Source organism: Cebus imitator, unplaced genomic scaffold (genome assembly GCF_001604975.1).
Source record: "Cebus imitator isolate Cc_AM_T3 unplaced genomic scaffold, Cebus_imitator-1.0 Scaffold42, whole genome shotgun sequence".
Classification (NCBI taxonomy): domain Eukaryota; kingdom Metazoa; phylum Chordata; class Mammalia; order Primates; family Cebidae; genus Cebus; species Cebus imitator.
This window is the reverse complement of record NW_016107357.1, coordinates 5995950-6022105: the sequence shown is the minus strand read 5'-3', so window position 1 is coordinate 6022105 and position 26156 is coordinate 5995950. Positions and strand designations below refer to the sequence as shown.

The window sequence follows — 26156 nt, the reverse complement described above, 5'->3', positions numbered from 1 at the left end:
AAACTGTTGTTGATCCTGGTTACTTATTTTTGTGTGAGCACCCTCTGGTTTACAAAGCTAACAAGAAGTGACATCTTTTCTTTACACACACACACACACACACACACAAACACACAAAAATCCAAAATAATGGCAATTAAAACATTGTTAAGAAAAGGGCACAAGATTCCACTCGTCAACCTTGAATATTCATTACTTATATTTTTGCTTTATATTTAATGCAAAGATATGAAACCTCAGTGTACAAAACCAAACATAATGACAATGTCTAACAAAAAAAGTTGTAGGTTAATTTAACAATAATTGGAGATAAACTAAATGCCAGCAAACATTTCAGAATGATCCGCTATGGCGTACAGGATATCTGGATGTGATAGTTTCTTCTGCATAAAAAATAATCCCCTTGTGATTTCAACAAATTTCTATTTTTGTGGTTATGTTTGAACCTTACGAAAAAATCCCAGTTGAGTCTGGATTTTCTTAAAACACAGGTTTAATTTTTTTTCCCATCTAAAACGACTCTCCTAATTAAAGTGAAAAGATGCAGCTGTTTTCAAAGACACTGTTTCCTGATATTTCATTCAGAAACTATCCTAACTGCTGGCAGAAAGATGGTTTCTATGTGAGACAATGGGAACTGGGAACATTTCCTAATCTCCTGTAAGATCACATTTGTAAACTACTCTTCACATCACCCCATGCAAAAGTTTAAAAATTTAGAATGATTGAAGCTGGGGCATAGATTACTACAATAACATTTAATAGCAGCTTAGCATACCTTTAAAGAATGTTGTTCTAGACGGATGTGCATTTTACAGCAATTATACACAAGAAATGAATACACACATGAAGCTGTGTAGTTATTTCAAAAACAGCTTGTCTCTGTGAAAAATGTCTTGCTCTTGGCCTATTCCACTTTTCAATAAAATAGGGATTTAAAAAGTAACCTTGAAGGGGGAAGTCAGGAACAAATTTGATAGCTTGGACTCAAACCTCAAAGATGTGCTCTGCTGTAGTAACAGACAGTCTGTGAATTCTTTCCATAATCAAATAGTTTCCAAGTTACAAGTATTTCACAGACAGGAAAGAGCTCTTTTCCCTAAGTATCTGCTTTGCAAATTACCTAGAAGACTGGATGAAATTTTTTTGTGAAACGGTACTAGAAATAGTGACCCTTTGCTGCCCAGTAATGAGCTAAAAATAAAAAAAGAAAAATTTAAAACTTTCTAGCCCTAGCAAATAAATAATTTTTTAAAAAGGAAATCCATTTGTGAAAAACATAGTCAATTCAAAGTCCCAAATCTGGAGATGAAATAAATGTGAAAAGGGTTCACTGCTGCATTCAAGTTTCAGAGTAATCAGAGGTGGGGGCTGGGGGAGGGGGAAGGCCCCTCCAGGTCCCTGGAGCCAGAGCAGGCGCTGTGCACAGTAGCCATGCCTCCCTGATGGAACCCAGGAAGGAGACATAGGATGCTCCCCCTCCTCCCTCTAGTCTTCATTTTCATCTCATACGACACTTAGCTTACCTGAAAGTCTTCAGGTTAGATCATCCGTAAAGAAATCGGCATTTTTAAAATTGCCTTTAAATTCAATCTGTGTGCGTGCCCAACAAAAAAGTGCTTTTGGGCCACTAAATTTTCACGTAACTTTATGGTTACACATTTCAGAGGGAAAACAAAGGCTCTAGTGTTGGGTATTGTGAGTCCTGTTTTCAACTGTTCCTTCTCCTCCATATGTCCCTTTATTTATCTAACAGAATTAAGTGCGATGGGAATGGACATAAGCTCCTGAATGTCAGTGGTAAAAAAATTAACTGGTTTGAAGAGGCAGCTTAGCAACAAACATGTGAGAAACATAACATGTGTGAGGGTTAGTTCCCTGTACGCTGCCTCAGAGTTAGCTGTAACACTTGAGCAAAAGTTACTTCCATTTCTATGTGAACTAGCGGGAGTGCCATGCAGACTCCTGCGGCTGGTCCTCCTCCTTGCGATGTAATCAGAGTCTGTTTGGGTACTGCAACTGCACAGGGCATAGAAGCTCCATCTGTGTTCATGAGAAGAACAATTCTGTGAACTGCAAATGTTAGTGGGAGGACATGATTACTGTTTTCAAGTATCTGAAGGATACCATGTGGCAGAAAGATTAGAGATGTTTGTTTTCACTTGAGAGAACAGAATGAGGACAAACTGGCAGAAAAACTACAGGACAACAGATTCTGGTTCAACCAAGGTAGACGTGTAGTAAGCTACTTACTGGTCACTGAAGCAAAAGCTGGAAAGTTACTTAAGAAGAATGAGGTTTAGTGGATGTGTGATGGAGTCAATGACCCATAAGCTCCCTTCCTGCTTCTGACAGCTTTTCTTCAGGCCCTAGAAGAATATGCAGATCTCATTTGGAAAACTATTCTTAGAAAATAACAAGTATAACTTTGGAGGGAACATTGTATTTACAAATATTTCCACTGTTTCCTTCGGAGGACCAAATTGGAGGTAGAATTCCAGAGGGAAGCGGAATGCAGAGGAATACTTCCAGGACGGGGCTGGAATGCACAAAGGATCAGATGACACCCTGTGATGAGGACCGCCATCTGAAGCATTATCCAGAAAGCATGATCCAAAGGCTCAATTACTGTAGACTGATCTAACATGAGATACCCAAGTGTCATTTAAGATGCTGCCTGAAGGCTTAGCATTTCCCGGTGTTAGCTGCATAAGAAAATAATCCTCACGTGTCTTGAGACACTCTTTAACAAAGGAGAAAGAAGCCTTCTAAACATGGCCCCTTAGGGGCAGAGTTGGAAGTAAAACTTCATACAAGTTTCCTTGCTCTGAATGCTCACGTGACCTGGATCTATCTTTGTCACCATGCAATGTATCTTGTAAAGAACAGCACTATTTTGCATGATCACATCTCTTCATTCATGCCTTTCCTTCTGTGCCTCTAACATAATTGTGGCCTGACACAGATGATGCTCGTGGCTCCTGAGTTAGTAGCTCTAATAACTGAACAACTGTACATTTCAGCTAAAGTGGAAAAGCACTGATGTGGACGTAAGCGTGCTCTTGGCTTCATGTGAAGTCTACTGAAGCAGGCACATGGGATGCGTTATTAAGGTGCTTGGCAATTGATTTTTTACATGAGGCTTCACCAAAAATGTAAATTTTAATGTTTTTTAGTTCTTGAATCCCAACTGAAGTGGCTCTATTAAAATTAGAGCAATTCCTAGTATTCATGCTGAGCAATCAAAAGTCCTGATTACTGCCCACCAAATACTCTAGAATGAGTACATCTGATGAATACGGTGGCCAGGGAGAACTGAAATGTCTAGGTAATTCAAACTTTAAATCTCTGCAGCAGTGGGAGGGTAGAAAGAGAGACAATTATTTTTCAAGCTGGGCATAAATGTAAAAAACAACAATACTTTTTGAAAATATAAAATCCAATCATCATCCAATCTGACAACCTAATGCACTCAGCAGATTTGTAAGTTCGTTTGTTCCTACAAAATATAAAAATATTATATAACTGTTAGCGTGAAACACGCTTGTTGCTGTATTTTTGGGCTTCTTTTCTAAGCCTCTGGCTTTTACTTCCATTTAAAAAGAATAATTGAGGCACTGGTTCTGAACTGAATGCTGTATTTATTATAGTGTTTTTATTAACAAACTTTCACCAGAAAGTTCTGAGTGTGTTAATACAGCGGGCACATTGGCTTCAATGTTTGGCATTTGACAGTCCACAGAATTGCACTTCATTCTCACAATTCTGCCACAACTTTGTGAATTGTTTGGGCAGGACCTACAACCAGCCTCCCCCATTAAAGGATTAAATATGACTTTTGGTTCATTCTGATTTAAATGTTCTGAGTTCACACTTGCATGGGTCTGCAACAAGCTCAGCTCCACTTTCCCTCCTGGCTTGTTTTCTGTCTCTCCACCGCTCTCCCTATTTTCCACATGTCTATTTTCACAGTGTTCCCTTTGTTTATTCTCGGGGTCGCAACATGTTTTGAGTAATGATCCAGTGCTTCCGCAGACAAATGACGATGGCACTGCCATCTTTGGAAGATGCTCTTCTATGCTCTGAAAACTGTGTACATTGGTCTTGCCAATTTTTTCTTGGGCCTGAATTTGCTGCGCTGGGTGGAGGAAAATATTCGTAGGCAGAGAATTCTGCATCCCAGCTGGCTTTACTCTGCCGTGCAGGCAGGGACAGGGGTGGATGTGCGTGAGGGGGTGCACAAAGCCCTCGGCGGCTTGGTGTGTGACCTTCAGAGGTGCCACACCATTCTGGAGCTGGACAAAGCCGCTAGCGGTAGGAGCACACTGGTGGCACAAGCAGTCTCCCATCTGCTGCCAAGAGTGTGGGCCATATTTCAAGCATTTGTAGGCATTTGGGCAGCTACATCTCTGATTCAGAGAGAAGAAGTGGCACATGGTGTGGTGTTCAAGGGAGGGCTGCAGCAAGGCAGAGCCAGGGTCATTTTTGGTGCTTTTGCTGAGTTCACTGTTGTAAGTTGCGTGCACAGGCATCCCTAAATTCTTTGCTTGGCTGTTGAAAAATTCAGAGCAGATGTGGGTTTCTTCATAAGTGGTCTTCTCAGAGGCAGTGGAGCTGTGGGAAGCCAGAGGTTCTAATTCATAAAACTCATGCTCCAATTCCGATTTTGGGCCCCTGGGATCTAAATGATAAGCATTCATGGTATGTGTTTTGCTCTGTCCCTTGTCACTAGGACTTGTAGACAAGGCATGGGAAAAGGCACTGCACTGTAGTTTTCTAGGTAAAGGAATTTGACCACAGGTACCCTGCGGTCCGAGGCACCGACACATGCACTGGAAGAAGAAGGTGGCAAAGGCCCAGCTGATGCACATGATGAGCATCATGAAAGTGCCTAGCTGGGTGTAAGCTAGAACGGTGGAGGGCATCATCATGGCCCCAGCCACGAAGGTGGTCAGGGCAGCCATGGCAATGGCAGAGCCCATGCGGCTCAGAGAGAAGATCACCTTGCCTTCTCGGTCGGGATCGGGAGCCAAGCGGTAGGCAACCCCATAATGGACGGCGAAGTCTACAGACAAGCCAACGGCAACAGAAATAGTGACAGATTCCAACACGTTTAGCTCCCAACCCAGCAGAACAAGAGAACCGACAGTGACAAAGATTGTTCCAGCAATCGAAATGATGGCATAAAGGCTTATGATGATGTTCCAAGTTGTCAGCAGCATCACGCTAAATGCAACAGCAACTGACAGCCCCATGGCAATGAGGGTGCCATCGGAGAGGCTATCCTGGAGGTCATAAAACTCCAGATTGCTGACAAACCAACCATTGCTGAGGCCTTCAGGGGCTGAACTCAGCTCATTGGATATCCATGAGTCCACCTCTTTATAAAACTGATGCATCTTTTCATAAGCCAGTGTGAAGAGGTAGGTACTCTGGAACTCTAACACCACTGCCCTGATAGTATCATTGATATCAAACCTTGGCCCTGGGGTTTTCTTATACAAATGGTACCCTGTACTCCTTTCCAGCTCCATGATAGCTCTCTTGATGCACAGTTCAAAAATCTCTTGCTTATAGGGGAAGCTCCAGTGGCTGCAGCACGGGTACAGGGCAGGCTCATCACAGTCCTGGTTCTCCATCCACTGTTTGAATGTCTCAATGAAGCAGCTGGTGAAGTCCTGTTCATCAGTCTGGTAAAAGAATGTTTGGTTTCTCAGTTTTTGACAGAAGTGCAAAATCCAGGCCTGGGAAGCGGGGCTGGCGATGTTAAAGCTGCTGTCTAACGTCAGCTTCCCTTTGTTCTTGGGATTTAGTGGATTGCCGTTGTCTTCTGGGGACACGCCCCAGATGACTGTGATGGGCATGTGGAGCTCCTCGCCATGGTGAACACGTTCAAACATGAAAAGCTTTTTGTATTCAGCATCGTAACGCTCAAAAGGATGCGACGACCTGAATACCTGGAACTCGGATAACTCCAGTGAGGGCAGTTTCATCTTTGGATTTATACATACAATGTAGGCCCCACCTACAGTTACGGCAAGGAACCCAAACAGCCAAAGGTAGCGAAACTTAATGACAATGCATGGCAACACCTTTTCAAAAAAAATTCGAGATGCTTCTGAAATGGCAAAGAGTACTTTGTGGCACTTCTGGCAAGCCACGGTCCAGCAGCTTTTGTTGCCATATACTTGCTGCTGGGGCTTTCTGAAGCAAGTGAATATATTAAGAAGATATCGTTCATGCAGCACAACAACTGCTGGAAGCCACGTGACCATCAAAACATAATTCACCAATATAGCTGTCCCCGCATACACCCCAAAGCATCTGATTGCGGTAATGTTGCTAACATAGTTAGCGTAAAAGGCAGCAGCAGTGGTAAAACTGGTGACAAACATGGAGAGGGCAGCGTGCTGCAAGGTGATGCTTACTGTTTCTGAGGTTTCCGCATGAGGCTTATCAAATTTGGTGTAGTTCCAAACATCGCACAGGACAAAAGCATCATCCGCTCCAATTCCAACCAAAATAATGAGGGCAGTGAGGTTCATAAAAGGAAAGAATTCGAAGTGAAATACTACACGATAGAGAAAATAGGAAACAATCAAAGAACTGATTATTGCAAACATTGTCATCAGCGTGATAAACATGGACTTGGTGTAGACACACATGACTAAAAGGACAATCACAATGGCTATGGCAGGATACACAGTATCCATTAGAAGATAGTCCTGAAACAAACTGTGTTTGATACCAAACTCAATCCCGGTGATGGTGGTCACGCCGTCAGAAGAGTTCCAGTTTTCAAAGTTGTCCAAGTAAATGTTCATCATGCTCTCCCCTTTCTCTGTGGGAGAGAAGAGCATGCTGTATTTTAAAGCTGGTGTGGCATAGTCAGCCGTCTTTGGGGTTATAAAGTCTTTGTCCACCAAGTAATGGAGGATCTGGTACACGGCATTGTACTTGGTACATTTGCGGGGCACATTGGTGCACTTGAGCTGGTCCTTTCTTCTGGCTGCCATGTCCCAGCAGTCTGGTCCCAGAGTGCCATTTTGGTAGTGTTTGGCACAAGTCCGAAGCAGCTTCAAGGTATGAGAAACGTCTCGCTCGACTATTTTCTGACAGGACGATCTGTTGTTCAGAATGGCGATGTAGTTCCCCAGCGTCCAGCTGGGGCAGCAGGAGGCAGCAGTGGTCCTCTGGCAAAGATCGCCAAACTGGGGATGCGATCTGATCTGTAGAGATGGAGACAAGCAGAAGGATTTCAACTTAAATCGGTTCACCATAGTCCAAACTGGAAAGGTCTGAACTGAGGTGACCTTGAGGGACAGGGAAAGTTACAAAAGCTAAACAAGTATCCTCTTAAATTAGGAATCAGTTTGAATGCAGGGTGAGATACTTCCCCCAAATGGTCTCATGTTACAGGATACCCTTTAGGTTACTTTCTTCTGATTGAAAACTACTGTTTGGGGATAACATGCAAGTATGAAACAACTTCAACCAAAGCTAGTTTCAAAGGAGATCAAATTAACACCTACTTTAGTCAACAACTCTTTTCAAAGTCACTTTAAAAAGCAGTAAAGTGGATAGGTTGTGAAGCTTAAGTATATACATGTGAAGGATTAAGAAAACAACCATACAATTGATATATGAAACAAATTTGTGGTTTTGCCTAAAATTCTGGCTATCAGCATGAAATTGTTGGTGACTAAAATACTATATTTCAATCAACACAGTTAGAAGCAAAGATGATATTCCCTAGAGAACTGCTTTGGTCTGAATGTTTGTGCTCCTCCCAAATTCAAGTTGAAACCTAATTTCCAGTGTTAGTGTTAGGATGTGTGGTTTTTTGGAGATGACTAAATCACAAGGGAGGAGCCCTCATGAATGGGATTAGTGCTTTTATAAGAGGCCAGATGACACAGAATGTCCCATCTATGAGGAACAGGTCCTCACTAGACCGAATCTGCTTATTTCTTGATCTTGAACTTCCCGGCCTCTAGAACTATAAGAAATACATTTTCATTGTTTATAAATCACCTAGTCTGAGGTATTTTGTCATAGAAGCCCAAACAGACTAAGACAAAAACTGTTTGGTGAATCAAAAAGTGACCCCAGTAATATCAAAAGTGCTGATCTCAAGAAGCATAAAAGTTTGGAATAGAGAAATTGTTTCCTGAAGTATAAGTAGAAGAGGGAAATGTTTCTAGATTAAAGTATGATTTATATCTGATTTTTGAAAATTGGTATATACAATAAAATAAATGCTTAAGAATTTAATTATTTCTTCCATACAGTTTGTCAAATTGATAAAAATCCTTCTTTTGAGAACTTTCTCTTTTGGTAAATGAGGGCCTACTGCATATTAGCAAGTATGATAATTCTGGATTTAGTGTAGACAGTATTTTATTTAAAATACTGTTCCTAGGGAAGGCTTTCCATCTTACAGCTGGTGTTATAAAAAACTGAAAAATTGTTCCATCACTGGTTTGCTAGATTATGATGAAGTCTATACCATTCCACCCTGTATATTAGACAAGTAGCCCCTCTTCTCCAAGGTGAGAATAAGAAATATTCCTCTTCTCCTGAGCCTCGCCAGAGACTTCTCTTTAGGAGTACCAGAACTAAAGATGACCCCTATCAGTTTCTCTCATCTCTATTTACCAAAGGCTGCTCCAGGGAAGAAACTCCAAAGTTCAAAGAGGGAGTGAATATATATTTTTTCTAGTAGGATTAAAAACACTCTTTACCTTGATTAAACTAGGCTTTATCAATCATGCATTGAAATGTCTTCTCAAAGGAGAGGAGAAGCTGGCATGAATCACTTCTTTAGAACTTGGACTCGCCCAAGAACCAAGTTACCTATGCTCCCTGAACTTTGTTTGTCAAGAGACTTTCCTGGGACTAATCTTGTGGGGGTAGGATGTAGATGAAACAGGACGGGCCACGTGTTAAGAACTGTGGAAGCTGGGTGACCTACTTCAACAGTTCATTATACTATTTCTTTACTTTTGTATATGCTGGAGAGTTTCCATAATAAAGAGTTGTTTGGTTTTCTAAAGATACTCTATTGAGGGTATAGAAAAATGAACCCAAAAGTTATTGTTCAAATGTACTAAAATAATATTTACTTTAACAAAGGCTTCATTTTAAAGCTCATTTTTGAGGAGCAATCGTAAACATTCCATAAACCGGATAATTCATACTTGACAGTTTCCAGGTAAAAACATTCACATATTCTAAATTAGGGAAAACCGAGCCACCTAATAACAGGAAACCCTGGAATGGCACCTCACTGGTTTTCATGGCAGATTACCAGTTTCACCCTACAAAGAAGTAACATACAAACCACTAGTCAGCTTGATGAAATGAATGAAAGGTAATGCAACCCCAATGTCTGACAGTTTTCAGATGGAAGAAAATGAACTGTATCCATTGTGAAATTCATTATCAGCTAGAAGGAAAATACCTGTAGTTGCTGAAATAGCCAAATGACAAAGATAAAGGACATGGAATTGCCAACTAAAACTGGGAGAGAAAGCACAGAATTCTGTCCTTGAATAACCTTTTCAAATAATAGCACATTATTAAATGTGTATAGTTGACCAAAGATTAAGAAGTTAGACATTATAGGCCGGGCATGGTGACTCACACCTGTATTCTCAACACTTTGGGAGGCCAAGGTGAGAGGATCACCTGGGGTCGGGAGTTCGAGACCAGCCTGACCAACACAGAGAAACCCTGTCTCTGCTGAAAATACAAAATTAGCTGGGCGTGGCGGCACATGCCTGTAATCCCAGCTACTCGGGAGGCTGAGGCAGGAGAATTGCTTGAACCTGGGAGGTGGAGGTTGCAATGAGCTGAGATTGTGCCGTTGCACTCCAGCCTGGGCAACAAGAGCGAAACTCCATCTCAAAATAAAAGAAGTTAGACAATATAAACACAGGCTACATACTGTTTTGATGGCTGCTATTAAAAACCAGTGCTAGTAAGTCACTGGGGAACCAATCCTCCAGTTCAAAGGTGGTACTGATTGATGTTCAACCTTTGGGAAACCAGTTTCGAGAACTCATACAGGCTAAGAAGAAAGGACAGAGAAAAGACATCATGACTGGTTTTCTCTACCCTGAGTTGGATGCCAGTACCCTGAATTTAAAGGAATGGAGTTCAAGGAATTATCTATACTTTTCGAGGGTAAAGTCATATGTTCTTGGTCTACTCATCCATTCAAAAAAATTTTACTGAGCATCTACGCAAGATGAATAAGGCACAGTTGTTCTTCCTCTCAAATTGTTCACAGTGTGGCAGGGAAATCAGACACAAGAACAAATAACTGCAATTCAAAGTGAGAAGTATGGTATTATATGTAAGGGCTTATGGTGACCTACAGAGAAAGTACCCAAGTCTTTAAGTGTGATGTGGCAATGGCACTAACTTAGTCACATGTGACTGAGATACAGAAACACAAAAGCATGTATTACATTATGGGGCTTAAAGAGACTGGAAAGCAGGTATGTCTTCATACAGAACACAGATACTTTGCCATATTTTTGGAAGAAGGATTTGCAGGAATAATTTCAAAATCTTTGAAGTTTGTAAAAATAAAAATGGAGTTAGTGGAAGCAGCTTCTTATAACTCTCATGAGGAATATAGCCTTCTAATTCTAGTTGTTCACAAAATGGATGTTTAAGGGAATCATTGTGTTTTTGTGGTTATAAAATGTCTTTGTACACTTCCCTAGTTAGATAGTGGCAGGGGTGGAGTTGACTTAAAATAGAAGGTAAAGGAAGAGAAGAGACAAAAAGAAGAAGCCAGAAGAGAGTTTTAAATGGTATCTTAACTTTTAAAACTATTGACTGAGTTGGAGATATTTTAAGAAGCTGAGAAAAGAATAAAAGGGAGAAAAATTAAGCTCTTAATACCAGGTTCAGTTGACTGCTGGACTCTCCTACCCCACATAACAAAACTCCGTATGTATTAAATGTTTAAGGGGAGCCTAGAGAGAAAAGAAAAAGCAAGGGCTCTGTACTCCTCTTTAAAACAAGAATGGGAAAATATGTTTCCTGGATCTTCTAAGCTTCAGGGGTTTTCCAGCTGTCCACAAAAGTCACCCTAGTAAATAGAGTCTCTGACAACAAATTTCAAATCCCTTTATAAGCTGATCCTCAGAGCTCCAACTTCTACAATGTACATAGACTATGAAACAAGTAAATGGTTTCCAGCAGAGTCAAGATTAGAGAGACTCATTTCTGGTTACTAATGACACCATTGTGTCCCTTAGGATGTCAAAGGGCAGAAAGAGGTAATGAAGAAGAGTAGGTGAATCAACTGAAGCTCCTTTGGAAAGTGTGTAAGAAAACATGAATTTCTGTTAGGAGGCAGACAACAGGATCAGAAACAGAAGCTATCACTTTTGGAAACCAATGCTGTCTGAATTGTGAGTATAAATGGCATGTAATTTAAACAAAATCTGGAGTCTGAACTAAATGTGCCGTAAACACAGGCAGGCGACAATTGAAACATCTGGTCTCACTGAGATATTATACTAATTACCAGATATTTTCTTGAGTCAGCCCACCAACAATTAAGGTCGTCTGCTCTCTATCACTTGGTTATGCCCCATTTAACTTCATAGTTGTTAATAATCAAGTACTTCAGTACAACAAGCAGGATTTGGGGGTTGGGGGAGAGGAACAACTGCCAAGTAGTCTTAGGACAAGTCTGCTCGAACTACTGTAGCAACTAAAAACCCTAACAGTGTCTTGAACTGGGAGACTCAAAAAAAGGTACAGCAATAATCTGAAAGCTGAAATGTTAACCAACAGTTATTACTTATCAGATGAACATATTATTTCTATAAGAAAGATTTATTATTCCAGGTTCATAGCAGAGTTTGAGACTAGAATACAAAGGTGTTTATAATTGGTAAAAATAGTATTTAACAGGTTAAAATAATAACCATACTCTTTGAGGTAGACTTTTGGGGCTTTGATCACCTATTTATTCATTTGTTGGTATGGATCTATAACTGGCCATACCAACCATTCATTTTGACATGTGTCTCGAGTCTGTTTCTCAAATTCTGACAAGAGGACCACAGTACTATTCTCTTCCTAATTAACTGCCAAAGTATAGAGATAATGCTCTTAGTTGATGACTCAGAAAATACCTGCTAAAAACATGTGGTTGTACTGATCTTGCCAGGGATTACAAACTTAAACTCACAGCTGCCCGATCCTTATCATCAGCTTGGTAGAAAGACAGACTTAGACAAGCAGAGCACATCTATTCCTTTAGATAGTCTAAACTGTGCACATGCAGCAAGCTAAACCACTAGAAAGCCATGTACTTAGACTTCATTGCTTTGATCTCTTATAGAAATGATGTTGCTATAATGTTTTCTTGCTACCAGCCTACCTGTTTTGCAAATCAGCTGAACGTTAATATTGCATCTCTTCTAAGCATGCTGTTAAGAATTTTGTACACAACATCACACTTTTTCTTTTTTTGAGGTAGAGTCTCACTGCAACACCCAGGCTGGAGTGCAATGGTCCATGATCTCAGCTCACTGCAAACTCTGCTTCCCGGGTTCAAGAGATTCTCCTGCCTCAGCCTCTTGAGTAGCTGGGATTACAGGCACATGCCATCATGTCTGGCTAATTTTTGTATCTTTAGTAGAGATGGGGTTTCACCATGTTGGCCAGCCTGGTCTTGAACTCCTGACCTTGAGTGATCTGCCGCCTCGGCCTCCCAAAGTGCTGGGATTATAGGAGTGAACCACCATACCCAGATCCACACTTCTTTTATGAAGACTGTGGGGGAACTGTCTCCTCCCGCCTCAGCAGGAGGAAAAGCTGGGTTTCTAAAAAACAAATTTGTTACCTTCTTTCTATGACTTTTGTTACTGATTGTGAAATCCTTTTTGCTCCGGCGGCTGGGAGGTTAGAGATAAGTTTGTGGCTCCCGTTAGCAAATGTACGAGATTGTGGGTGTGTATCATTACATACTAAATCTCATCCTTAACTTTATTATTTTCCTCCAATTGTTTTCCCTTCATGTGATTCATTCAACTTATGTATCTTATCCTTTGCATATGCTTTTTTGTAAACTACCTCAACATGATGATTTTTATCATCTATCTATCTATCTAAATCATCATGTTGAGGTAGTTTACAAATATACATACATACATACAGAGAGAGAGAGATGAAAGGATATACTACTTTTATTTATGAAAGCTATCATGGCATAGCATTGCTTACTGGCTTTTGAATCTCAGAGTCTAACATGTACTCATGGAATAAACTGCTAGCTCTTTAAGAAAAAAAGGGTACTATTCCAACCACAATGACTTTTTAAGCTTCATTTGTGTGGGAAATGGCATATACAGGAAAAAAAAAATGGAGGAGGTATCTTCCTCACTGGAAGCGTAAAGCAGGTTGGTGAAGGCAGACTCCGGAGTTCAACTTGGCTGGGTTCCAATCCTGGATGTGCCCCGACCACAAATGTGACCTCTCCTCAACTAGAAAATTGGCTATTTAGTGTTTAATTCATTAACACTGTCATGAGGATTAAATTAAATAACCTATTAAAGTATTTAGAACACTTCCTATATCCAAAGGATTATAAATCGCTCTACTATAAGGACACATGCACACGAATGTTCATTGCGGCACAGCTTACAATAGCAAAGATCTGGAAACAACCCAAATGCCCATCGATGATAGACTGGACAGGGAAAATGTGGCACATATACACCATGGAATATTACGCAACCATGAAAAACAATGAGTTTGTGTCCTTTGTAGGGACATGGATGAACCTGGAAGAAATCATTCTCAGCAAACTGACACAGGAGCAGAAAATCAAACACCACATGTTCTTACTCATAGGCAGGTGTTGAACAAGGAGAACACATGGACACAGGGAGGGGAGGATCACACACTGGGGTCTGTTGGGGGGAAACAGAGGAGGGACAGCAGGGGGTGGCGAGTTGCGGGGGGATGGCATGGGGAGAAATGCCAGATATAGGTGAGGGGAAGGAAGGCAGCAAATCACACTGCCACATGTATACCTATGCAACAATCTTGCATGTTCTTCACATGTACCCCCAAACCTAAAATGCAATTAAAAAAAAAAAAGAACACTTCCTGGCACACGGTAAATACTCACTAAATATCAGCTATTAATTAACTGAGTGAATTCAATCACTCAGAGTCTTCAGGAAAGGGAAGGTCTGAAGATCAACCAAAGGTAAAAGAATGAAGACAAGAAGAAACAGAAGTTAAGGAACTGCACTCATCCAAGGTCTGTAACCAGGCTGGCTTAGCTTCTCTAAGCTTAATTTATCATCTGTGAAAATGCATTATAAATTCTAGGGTCACAGATCCATTGTGAGTGATGTACAAGTACTTAGCATAAAGTCTTGCACATGGTAAATATCGCTACACATTTACAACTTTAGAGTTAACTTTCTGTATAAGAAGTATACTAATGCATGACAAGGAGAAATAGGTGCACAGCCTTCAAATAAGGAACTGATAGCTGTAGAAGAGAAAATAGGACAAAAAAAATTGATCACCAATTAAGAAACTTTGGTCTGTTGATAGATTGCCTGTGGCTTTGGTCTATGTGAAAGGAAGATGGCCAAAAACGATGAGTTCGTGTCCTTTGTAGGGACACGGATGAACCTGGAAACCATCATTCTCAGCAAACTGACACAAGAGCAGAAAATCAAACACCGCATGTTCTCACTCATAGGTGGGTGTTGAACAATGAGAACACATGGACACAGGGAGGGAAGCATCACACACTGGGGTCTGTTGGGGGGAAATAGGAGAGGGACAGAGGGGTGTGGGGAGTTGAGGAGAGATAGCATGGGGGAAAATGCCAGATATAGGTGATGGGGAGGAAGGCAGCAAATCACATTGCCACATGTGTACCTATGCAACAATCTTGCATGTTCTTCACATGTACCCCAAAACCTAAAATGCAATAAAAACAATTTATCATTTCTGAGAAAAAAAAAAAGGAAGACGGACTGACAGAAAATCCCGATACCTTAATCGACTGGAAAGTCATTTTCAAAATGTGCAAACAGCCTCTTAGAATGAAGGATGGGGTACATCTAGGCGATCTGGGACCATCTAACTAGGTTACTTGGTTAAGATACTTAGTTCTTAGAAGGTACTCATGTTAGTACAATGAGACTGTTGGTTTGGGCAATCTCTTCTTTCCTTTCTACCACTTATTTCATTAAGAAATTTCCCTGTTGATAGAACAGGTGACTGCATCAGGTTGTCAGGCTAGCTCTCAACAGGGCCCAAGATTCGATTTTTAACTAACCAGTTATTTTACATTTTAGTGTTATGCTGAGAACACAGAGTTCCTTTTATGCCGGTTGCTATGCTCGGACAAGTTCATTGGTGACATCAGATAGCAGTTGCTATTTAGAGAAATCAACCCTGAGCATATAAAATTGACAGCTCTTCCAAACCCAGAAGCTCACTACATCTTCTGGTGCTGACATGTTTTTGGCTCTAGAGAAGACTGCGAGACAGGGCGCCTGTCTGCTTGCATCCCGGTGTCTCCCAAAGCAGCAAGGTGTTTGGCATTCGGGCAATCTGGACTGGATTACTCTCGCCAGTTACACAGATACTGAATTTATGCTCTTTGATGTCCCATTTCCCAGCCTGCTCCCTAAATTTCCCTTTGAGGTCACCGGCCCAACTGACCCACTGAATTGCCAGAGAGGCAGGCATTTAACTGCATAATTAAGATGCTGACAACTGCCTCAGGGTGGGAAATAGGGAACAATGAAACTGGGTTAGGAAATCAACAATACAACAAAAGAATAAAAACCGTCCTAAATACTATACTGAAAAGAAATATTCCGTGAAATAACAGAAAACACTATCAACAGCCAGAGACCATGAATTGGGAAGAAAAAGGAAGATGGTATGTTTTAAAGTTGGGGAAGGAAACGTGGACACTTTGATCCTGGGATCTGAGAGAATGCAAAGCTGGCCTGCTGGCGTTTCCTCCTCAGTAGGTAAGCCTCTTAAGTACTTCATCTGATCAGACAAAGGAGTTTCAATAATACAACCTTATTTGTGCTAAGGAGATTTTAGTTTTATTGTACATACCCTGGAATTATCTACATTGCACATTGATTTAATTGCAGGTAAATTCCATAGTGTCTCCCCTCCAGATGAAGTAAATACCACTCTGGAATATCGGTCACCTGGTGATATGAAAAAAAGGGAAGAAGACGGTTTATGTATTTATTTCATATGACTTAGGATTCAGAAATAATTCAAACTGGGAAACCACATGGACGGTTCATTAGCAGCAGGAAATTCTTTCCTTTGACAAATTCCAGGAGAAAATGTTAAAGAAAGAAAGAAATAAGCAATGCCATAATATTGTCTTAGTGCAAAGCCTTTGTCTACTCACTACAAGTTAAAGTTGTATGAATTACATGGCAAATCTATTTTTGGTCAGACTATAATTAGGAAGGTAAATCCATAAGAATTTACAACAGGAAACTAATTGAATATACCCCTCTTAATTTCACAACACATCACCATAATAAAAAAAGATGCACTAGGAATACCAAGAATGGATTATAGGGATGTTCTCCCTGGCAGTTAACTTGAGAGGAGAGATGGTGGGTGACGAATTTAGAAGCACTAAAAACAGTCAACTAAGTACAGAATGCTGGCCATATTCTGGTTGAGTACATAGTCTCTCTGGTATACTAGAGTCTAGAAAAAATATTTTGAAAATCAGATTAACACAAAATATGTTTCTGAATAAGGGAGGTTTTATGTTATACCAGAAAGAGCATGCATAGTTTTTAATGTCAGTTTAGAGTATAACCAGGTCCTGTCATTTACTAGCTATGTGACCTTAGGCAGCTAACAACTTCTTTGAGCCGTGGTTCCTCATTTGTAAAATGGAGACAGCAATATCTATCTCAAATACTTGTGAGAATTAAATGAGATAATAAGAGGTGCCCAACAATATTGTTTCTGCACCCTCAGAACAAAATATGAATCACATATTAAAAAATATGAACCACATAAAACAAAGATTAATTTTATGTTCATTAAACTGCCTAATTGTGCTAACAAATCAGCTGGTAAATTTATGAATAAAGCTTTATTACAAAAGGTTTTATTTATGATCATGAAGTTTTGGCTATTATCTTATGTTGACTGATTCTGGAGAGCAAAATCCGCCTGGTGGAAACAGAAACATTTCATTTACATGGAGCTGGTAATGGCTTTAGTCATGGCAGAATATACTTATGAGACAATATTTAGTGTTGACTATTGAAATGTAAACAAGACTATACTTCATGAATTTGGTAATGTTTTTCCTGGTTAAGATCATAACTAACAGATGTTGGTTAAGCAATAATATATAGTATCACTTTGATTGAGAGAAATAAACCAGCCAGAACATGCAAGTAACCAGAGTATAACTTCCTAATTTTTTTTTTAAGAGAAGAGACAAAAAACGAAACATGTATCGCTTTCGGGGATCAGCATAAGATTCTGCCTAATATTCTACTATCTATTCTTATACAGAGTAAGTGATCAAAATGAAGAGCCTGAGACTTGGTAAACTACAGAAACATCAATGATCCAATCAGGTCATCTAGTGTTCGATTAGGTGTTTTAATAAAACAGGAAAACACACATTTAAGAAGGATTTTCAACAACAACAGCAACTTTCATGTTAATAGTCACTTAATTAAAAATCATGATATCCACAATTCCTCAATCCTAATCACTATAGCTAATCAACGGCTTACATACTTCTATTCATTTCTTCTAGGCTGTGCCTTCCTTCTTCCCTGGCAGCTGCAGAGTAATCACGCTGACTTGATGTTACAGCAAATTTTGGGTAGTGAATTTGTTGCCAATATTTAGAGATCTGATGATTCCACAGTATAATATGGATTTCTGACCTCTGGCAAGTTCTTGCAACATTTGGGCCCTCATTTCTTGAAGACCCCCTTTTGCTGCAGCTAGGTAGCAACCAACTTCTTTATATGTGGCAGACGTTCCTTAGTGCTCCACAATCACCGTCACTTCTCTTGTCACACCTAGCTAGCTTTATTCACTTGCATTATACGCCAGGCCCCTGAGGCATTCAAACTTTGAACCTCTGGACTTTTTTGTTTTTTACCTCTCTATCTCTATTGCCTAGTGATAAAGCAGCATACAGAAGGCTCTTAATATAGTATATGCTTTTTGAATGAATCAGAACTTAAAATCATTTTCTGATTCATTTTTGAATGAATCAGAACTTTAAATAATTTTTAAATAATTCAACAGATTATTCCAAGGTTTAGTCCAAAAATATGTACCTGTATTTGATCTAGAAATAAATAGTACAAGGAATTTTTAAAAAGACTCGAAATGCTGAGCAAGGTCGAGAATTTCATTATATTTATATCTTCCTTAAAATGAGAAAACTCCATCATTACTTTTTTCATTAATTTTAATAATATAATAAATAAACTCAGACTAGTAATTGACAAAACTAGGGAAGTAAAAGTTAACTAGCTAAAATTTCTTTATGTTCAACAGCAACAGTGAAGCAGTGTGACTAGCCACACATGACTATCAGTCTAGACTATGATCATGTTCAATTGCAAATGCCAGGAAACCACTGAGGGGTTTGTTCATCTACGATGCCACTCACTTGGAACGTCGCAGAAAAAGCTGTCTTTGTGGAAGTTCCAGTCAACTTCTCTTTTCTCTCTTTCATAATGATCATCTGACCATCTATCATCCCGATGGCTGAAATGGAACAACAATTTGATCTTCGATAAAATTCGAGCCATTTCAAGGCTGATAAGCATACTGAAAACAGAACTTCCTCAAAGCTATGACCTACTTATTCCTTGATATTAAGTTGAAAGGATTAAAGCAACCAACATTAATTTTCTCACTTCTAAAAAAAAAAAGAAAATCTTACCTTTTCATCCTACTACACAAAACCTTAAAACACAATGAAAAGTTAAACTCAGTGGCAAAGATTTCTGAGCCATACATTTTACATTTAAACTTTTTGTTCAGGCAGTATTTGAAGAGGAATTCATTCAGCAATGTTTTGTCTAAAAGTTATATAAAAATAAATGATCCATTACCTTTTGGCTTGTTCATCGGCATATTTAAAGGGATAATTTGCTAATGTTGCTTTGTATCCTGTATTATTCACCATATTATTCCATGTGACCAATCTCTGGCCTATTGCTGTTCCTCTTGGTTCAAAACCCTAAGGCAAAATTACAAGCTCTCATCAGTGTATTTCATTTCAGACTAAGTATAGTTACAATAAAAGCTTGGGAAAGCAATGTCAAAGTGATGAATAGCTTTCAACAGAAAATACAGCTGTTCCTCATAATTCCTCCAGAGGTGATTGCATTAAAACAAGATGCCTTGAGATGATAATGATCACCTATTTGCTGTGGCAAAACAGTTTGATTCTTAGGTATGTTACATGTCTAAGGAAAGAGGAAAAAAAGTATCAGAAGTTTATCTTTCTAACTTATGCCTAAGCATTTAGTAAATACTTATTTTTATCTTATGAAAATTATGATCAAATTAAATCACGTTATGCATTGTTAGTATTTTTACAAAGAGTGTATCATTATCCTGAATCATATTTTTTTTCATTATTCCAATCCAGAGAAACATTTACTTAAAAACAGACTTTGCTATCTGTTAGTAATACTGAAATTCCTTTAACTTCTCTGGCAGAAAACGGAGATAGTGTTAAAGACATTATGAGAATATTTTTATAGAAGGCAAATTCTCCAACTTATTGCTTTTTAGCTTAAACATGGGGACCAAGAAGGAAACCTTCCAGATTTTTGAGGTTAAGCAAGTTCCTTGACCTTTGAAGAATCTGATAATACAGATAAAGTCATGTCTTTACTTTTCAGAAAGAGAATTGTTGTCTGCTTACGAAAAAGCTTGAGGTTTTTAAAGAAATGGGTTACTAAATAACATAATGCAACATGTATTAAAATACATAATTTTTGGAGATGATTTTAGGCTAAAGAAAACATAAATGCTACTTACCAGCAATGGATCAGAGAAGTCAGGAAGCTCTGGGACTAATATTCCAACCAAGGCACAGACCACGATAAACATCGTGCACATGCCCAGGACCCCCACCGGCCAGTCGGCTATCAGGGCTGCGTAACTACAGAACACAGAGAAGTCACAAGGAAGGCCCTTTGCAGAAACATTTTAGCTACCTAAGAGAGCAATTAGTTAAATCTTCGTATTTTAGACCAAATACAGGTATTTATCCATAAAATATCTAATGGGATTATAAGTATTTGTATGTAATTGTAGTAGAAAGTTACAAGATCATTGTCTCCTCATTTCTGTGATAAAGTATGCAGCACTGTATGCCCCAGGCTACTGAGAGTCAGAAGAACGTTCATATATGACAAGTAACATTTGACATCTACATCTATGCCTGTGAAGTAGATATAAAATATACACTTCATTAGTGGAGAGAAAATTTTAACAGAAGATCCATTCTCTTTGCAGTCTCTTCCAGAACTTTTGTTTCTCTAGTTACTCCCTTTCTCCACAACTTCACTCTCACAGTTCCTAAAGAACTCAGTCTATAAACAGGTTCATGTAGTGCAAACCTTAAAATAACCAAACCAAACACTTCCCATAAACCTGTAACTTTCCTTCCAGCTAAGACTGCAGTGAATCTATCCACTAGATATGTGAGCTCCATGAGGGCATAAATTCTTGTCTGATTCATTTAGTGTACTATCTTTTAGAACCTTTTAGAAGGTGATCAATAGCTATCTATTGACCAAATAAACAAACACCCGGTGCTTGTACTCTCCAGCTACTACAATCTGGCTTTATTTCCTTCCACATGTGGAGAACTGTCTCTGTTACCAAATCCTACCATTGGGCCCTTTCTTCCAGATGCACTTCCCACACCCTCATTTGTTACCTCACATTGAAAGACCTGTTCCTGTATCCCTTCCATAAGGTCCTGGATCACATGTTATTATTTTGAACACTTCCAAGTATTTTTTTTTTTTTTTTGAGACAGAGTCTTGCTCTATTGCCCAGGCTGGAATGCAACGGCACGATCTTGGCTCTCTGCAACCTTGGCCTCCCAGGTTCAAGTGATTCCCCTGCCTCAGCTTCCCGAGTAGCTGGGATTATAGGCACCCACCACCACACCCGGCTAATTTTTGTATTTTTAGTAGGGAGGGGATTTCACCATGTTGACCAGGCTGGTCTCGAACTCCTGACCTTGTGATCCGCTCACCTCGGCCGCCTAAAGTGCTGGGATTCCAGGCGTGAGCCACTGCACTTGGCCGACACTTCCACGTCTTAACATGAACTGAGTGCCCAACAGAAGCTGACTAAACTAAACTTTCTCTGAAATTCAAAATGCATCCTGCAAACTTATGGTTTCTTGAATCTTTATTAAAAGAAGAAAAGCAAGACAAAATACTTAACTTGTGGACCACTACTCTCAAATTCTCAACAATGTTACCTCATTTGGTTGCTGCAATGGCCATTTCTGGCTCATCTGAAATAGGATTCTTACTCATATATTTCTGAGTTATTTCTTCAAAATCATGCTAGTAGTTACAAATAATTCTGGTGGCTCTAAATATCAGTCTGAATAAAAGCTACTATATGTCTCTAAGAATAGGTTGCCAATTTTTATAATCTGCTGTCTTAACTGTATAGATCTGGCTTTGGGGGGATATTTGCTTCAAATTATAATTCTAATAAGGATATTAAAATACAGCATAATTATGCTTTAAGGGAGCATGTGGACAGGCATTTTTCACTGCTGCTCTTTTAAAGTAATCTTATAAGTCCAGACTGGGTGGCTCACACCCATAATCCCAACACTTTGGGAGGCTGAGGTAGCCGGATCACCTGAGGTCAGGAGTTCAATACCAGCCTGGCCAACATGGTGAAACTCAGTCTCTACAAAAATACAAAAATTAGCTGGGCGTGGTGGCACATGCCTGTAGTCTCAGCTACTTGGGAGGCTGAGGCAGAAGAATTACCTGAACCCAGGAGGTGGAGGTTGTAGTGAGCAGAGATCACATCACTGCATTCCTGGGTGAGCAACATTCTGTCAAGAAAAGAAAAAAAAGAAAAGGAAAGAAAAGAAAAGAAAAGAAGGAAGGAAGGAAGGAAGAAAGAGAGAGAGACAAAGAAAGAAGGAAAGAAAGAAAAGAAAGAAAGAAAAAGATTATAAAAAGAAATAAATACATACACACATACAAATAAGGATGCCCTTATTCAGAGTACCAGTTTATCTTGTGCTTTACATAAATTATCACCTTGTTCAATTCTCACAACCACCCTTTGAGATGAAACTGAGGCACAGACAAGTTATAGAACTTATTCGATGTCACAAAACTAGGAACCTAGATAGTCTAGTTCTGGAGTCAGGCCTTTAAATCTCTGTGCTGTCATTTCTTTCTTTAGACACAAGAGTAACTAGAAACATTAGGAATAACTACACTTGCCATAAATGTCTGCTTCCTAACACTTACAATTAAAAATTCCCAGCCCTACTAGTAGTTAATTTCTCTATGCAAAATCATACAGCTTCCAAGTTTGAACATTATTCACTACATTTGGATTTAAAAACTCATTCAGGAAAAATGATGCTAGATAAGGCAGAATAACCTTTTAGAATAATTCTGAATATAATAAAGACACATAAATGACAATAAGTTGATTGTGATTGTTCAGATGTAAACACCAAGTGGCTAGAAGCTTTCACACGTCTAGAACACACCCTGTGAAATAATATTCTCCTCACTTTATTTCCTCTTCCACCAAATGCAAACTAAGATGAAAGTAACTAGTTTTGAAGCAATAAAGTCCTCTGTTTCAACAGCACATTTGAGACTACATTCATTGCTTCAGACTTAAAAAGAGTCCTTTACACTTTAGACCATTAAAATATCAGCCCTGTGAAATGAAAATGGCCCCGGGCTTACGTGGTTATTCATTACATTTTATTTTAAACGGATCCATTTTCTCTCAAGTGAATCAGAAGTTATGCATTTTTACTTACTAACATGTTATCAAGAGAGGGCAGTAGGCCCCAAATTACTTAGTATTCATACTGTGGTTTAATTTACCCATATAATGACTTTTTATTTTGTGTTCTTGAAAAATCTGCACACACATGTATAGCGACCTTCAAAACCCCATTCAATAATTGCTTTTCTTTCCTTTGAAAACATTTGGTTTTGATTTTACGGTACTGCTACACATCATATACGTATACTGACTACATATGGAAACTTTATGGCATTAGTGATTTCAGCACATTTTTTCCAAACACGTTTAACCTTACTATATTACAATTCTACTTCCTTACACAGCAGATGTTTCACACGCTAACCCTTCCTAGAGATAACTGTTCACACTTAAGAAATGGGATCACCATCTGAGTATATCAAACGCCATGGGGGAAAGCCCGATCATTCCGAGTAAGTGTTACTCAGACAAGCGTTTCTCCCAAACACCACAAAATTGCTGAGGCTAATTCCACTCCTCCTGCTATCTATCTGAAGTATATATATAGTATAGCTGAGGGTACCACATGGGAAACAGACTTGCATGTGCAATGTGAAATCCAGACAATGGTTGTAATATCAAGATAAAAATCTAATAAAGTAGGAAAATTGGAGAAGTAAAGGAAATTAAAAATGGCCTATAAATCTCACAAACATATATATATATTTGATGATGCTATATATATATATATATATATATCCTGTATATTATTCTCTTTGAAAAGTGAACCACATGTGCAGAAGAATTTTCAAAGGAATCATTCTTTTAACTATCCTGTATTCTTCTGCATATCAAATCCTTGTCTTTTGTCCACCTGCTCTAATATTGAAAATCTTTAGACACTACAATGTAATGGTAAATGCAGCCCATTTCTGTAACACCTGGCTTACAGCAGGTATTCATTTTCCAGTGAAAGACGAGGTGACAGTTTTCCTGGAGGCCCTCCTGCCGTACTAGCTGCTGAGGTTACGGCCTGCTCTTTGCAGGGCATCGCTGTATGAAAGTTCACATCATTTTCTCAATAGGTTAAGTCTCAAATAGGAGACAGATCTGAAGGGCTCATTCTCCTCTTACAGAAGAAGAAACAGAAGTAACAGAGACAATGAAATGCATTTGTGGGTGAACTGTGGATCTGAGTTAGCAGGCATGCTGCCTGGTACCCTGGTCCAGGTGTTACTGCCATGCTGGAGTTTTCACTGGTACTCAATGGAAGTCCCTCAAATACAGTCAGAGATTTTCAGTCACCTTATTATTGGATTTATTCTGGAAACAGATCAGAAATAACTGTTAAAACAAATAAAGTATCTTATAGAGCCAACTTATGCTCAAGTGACATTAAAATGGGGGCCAATTTTAAGTGGGTTATTTATATTACAATAATATACCCCCATATAATAAATTTTCCTCTTAGCTTACAAATATTTGTTTCCCTTGTTCTTTGCTGTCTTCTTTTTTCTTTTCCCTCTGAGCAGAAAACCGTGTTTCAGATGGTGTAAGTCAGTGCCCCATACCAGAGGCTTCCTTTTCCTCAACAACCACTGGATCTTCAACCCCTTACAGTCTGGCTTTTGCTCTCATGACTCTTCTGAATTGCCCAAGTCAACTAACTATTCTTGGCTTTTATCTTCCTTGACCTGAGCAGTATTTAACACTGTTAGCTACCTCTTTCTTCCAAAATCCTTTCCCCTTTGGTTTATTCCTTTCGGTTTCCCTTAATAACTCTTATTCCTCTGTCCCTTAAAGATAGGCATTTCAAAATGTTATTAAGTCATAACTTTTCCAGTGGCACCAACTATCAACTTAATGGGAAGAGTGACTGAAGTTTGAAAATTAAAAAAAAAAAAAAAAGAATATACAACTCTTTTTTTCTTGTGAAGTAACAAATTCATCCAACAGTTAGCATTAAATAGTAAGAATGCAAAACATTCTGGGAATACACAAATGGCAGACTTGGATCTTGCCCTCAGGGAATTTACAGCCTAATACAGAAAATAAGACAGGCACACAAGTATCTACAAGACAGGTAAAAAAAAAAAATACGTGGTTTTTAGAGGGGTACCAATGAAATGTTTTGTGAATTCAACAAGGGAAGCAATAAGTTCCAGCCAAGTTGCAAACGGGGAATCAGGAAAGGCTTTGCTGAAGAAGTTGTATTTATATGCATATATACTTAAAATATATTAGAACTTTGCTTAATAATACCAATTTAATAACAGAGAATGAATCTTTTCAAAGTAAAATTTTTAGTTATTTGCAAAAACCCTATTACTTACAGAAAAGTAGAAATTCATTTTCTTAATATGACATATTCACTTGCATACCTCTTTCCCTTTATTTTTTTCTTTTATTTTTGCAAAAATGAAAAGGGAATTGGATAAACAAAATATATACATACAATGGAATATTATTCAGCCTTAAAAAAGGAGATTCTAATACATGCTACAACATGAATGAAACTGGAAGACATTATACTAAATGAAATAAGCCAGTCACAAAAGGACAAATACTGTAGGATTCTACTGATACAAGGTACTTAGAGCAGTCAAACCCATTAAGACAGAAAGCAGAATGATAGTTGCTAGGGCCTAGGGGTAGGGGAAAATGGGGAGTTAATGTCTAATGGGTATAGAATTTCAGTTTTACAAGAGAAAAACGTCTGGAAATGGATGGTGGTGATGGTTATACAACAATGTGAATGTACATAATGCCAATGAACTGTACTCTTAAAAATGGTTAAAAGGCAACATATATGTTATATATGCAACACATATAAACATGTTATATATACAATGTATAAACACATATAAACATCACATTTAAAGCATATCAACAAGTTATAACTATATCTCATATAAACCTGTTATGTAACATATAAACCTATGTTATATATAACATATAACTCTGTTATACATATTATATATATGAGTGCTCTCTCTCCCTCTCCCTCTCCCTCTCTCTCTCTCTCTCTCTCTCTCTCTCTCCATATATATATATATATATATATATATATAACTTTATTTTGAGACAGGGTCTGG

At 38.8% G+C, this 26156-nt stretch overlaps 1 protein-coding gene across 4 annotated transcripts in view; it reads right to left on the bottom strand.

Annotated features, from left to right (window-relative positions):
* Nucleotides 1–512: 512 nt before the first annotated feature.
* DISP1 (dispatched RND transporter family member 1) overlaps nucleotides 513–26156 on the bottom strand; it is a 163791-nt gene continuing 138147 nt past the window's right edge. For 3 of the 4 annotated variants that reach the window (XM_017526373.2, XM_017526372.2, XM_017526371.2), the window contains exons 4-8: nucleotides 20098–20221; nucleotides 19161–19288; nucleotides 18713–18810; nucleotides 16141–16238; nucleotides 513–7229 (exon numbers count right to left, since the gene is read on the bottom strand). In XM_017526373.2, coding sequence (XP_017381862.1) covers nucleotides 3645–7229; nucleotides 16141–16238; nucleotides 18713–18810; nucleotides 19161–19288; nucleotides 20098–20221 — 4033 coding nt within the window. In that variant the 3' untranslated portion in view covers nucleotides 513–3644. Of the gene's footprint in view, nucleotides 7230–16140; nucleotides 16239–18712; nucleotides 18811–19160; nucleotides 19289–20097; nucleotides 20222–24130; nucleotides 24385–26156 lie in introns of all 4 variants that reach the window. The other variant, XM_037737714.1, reaches the window with a different exon arrangement.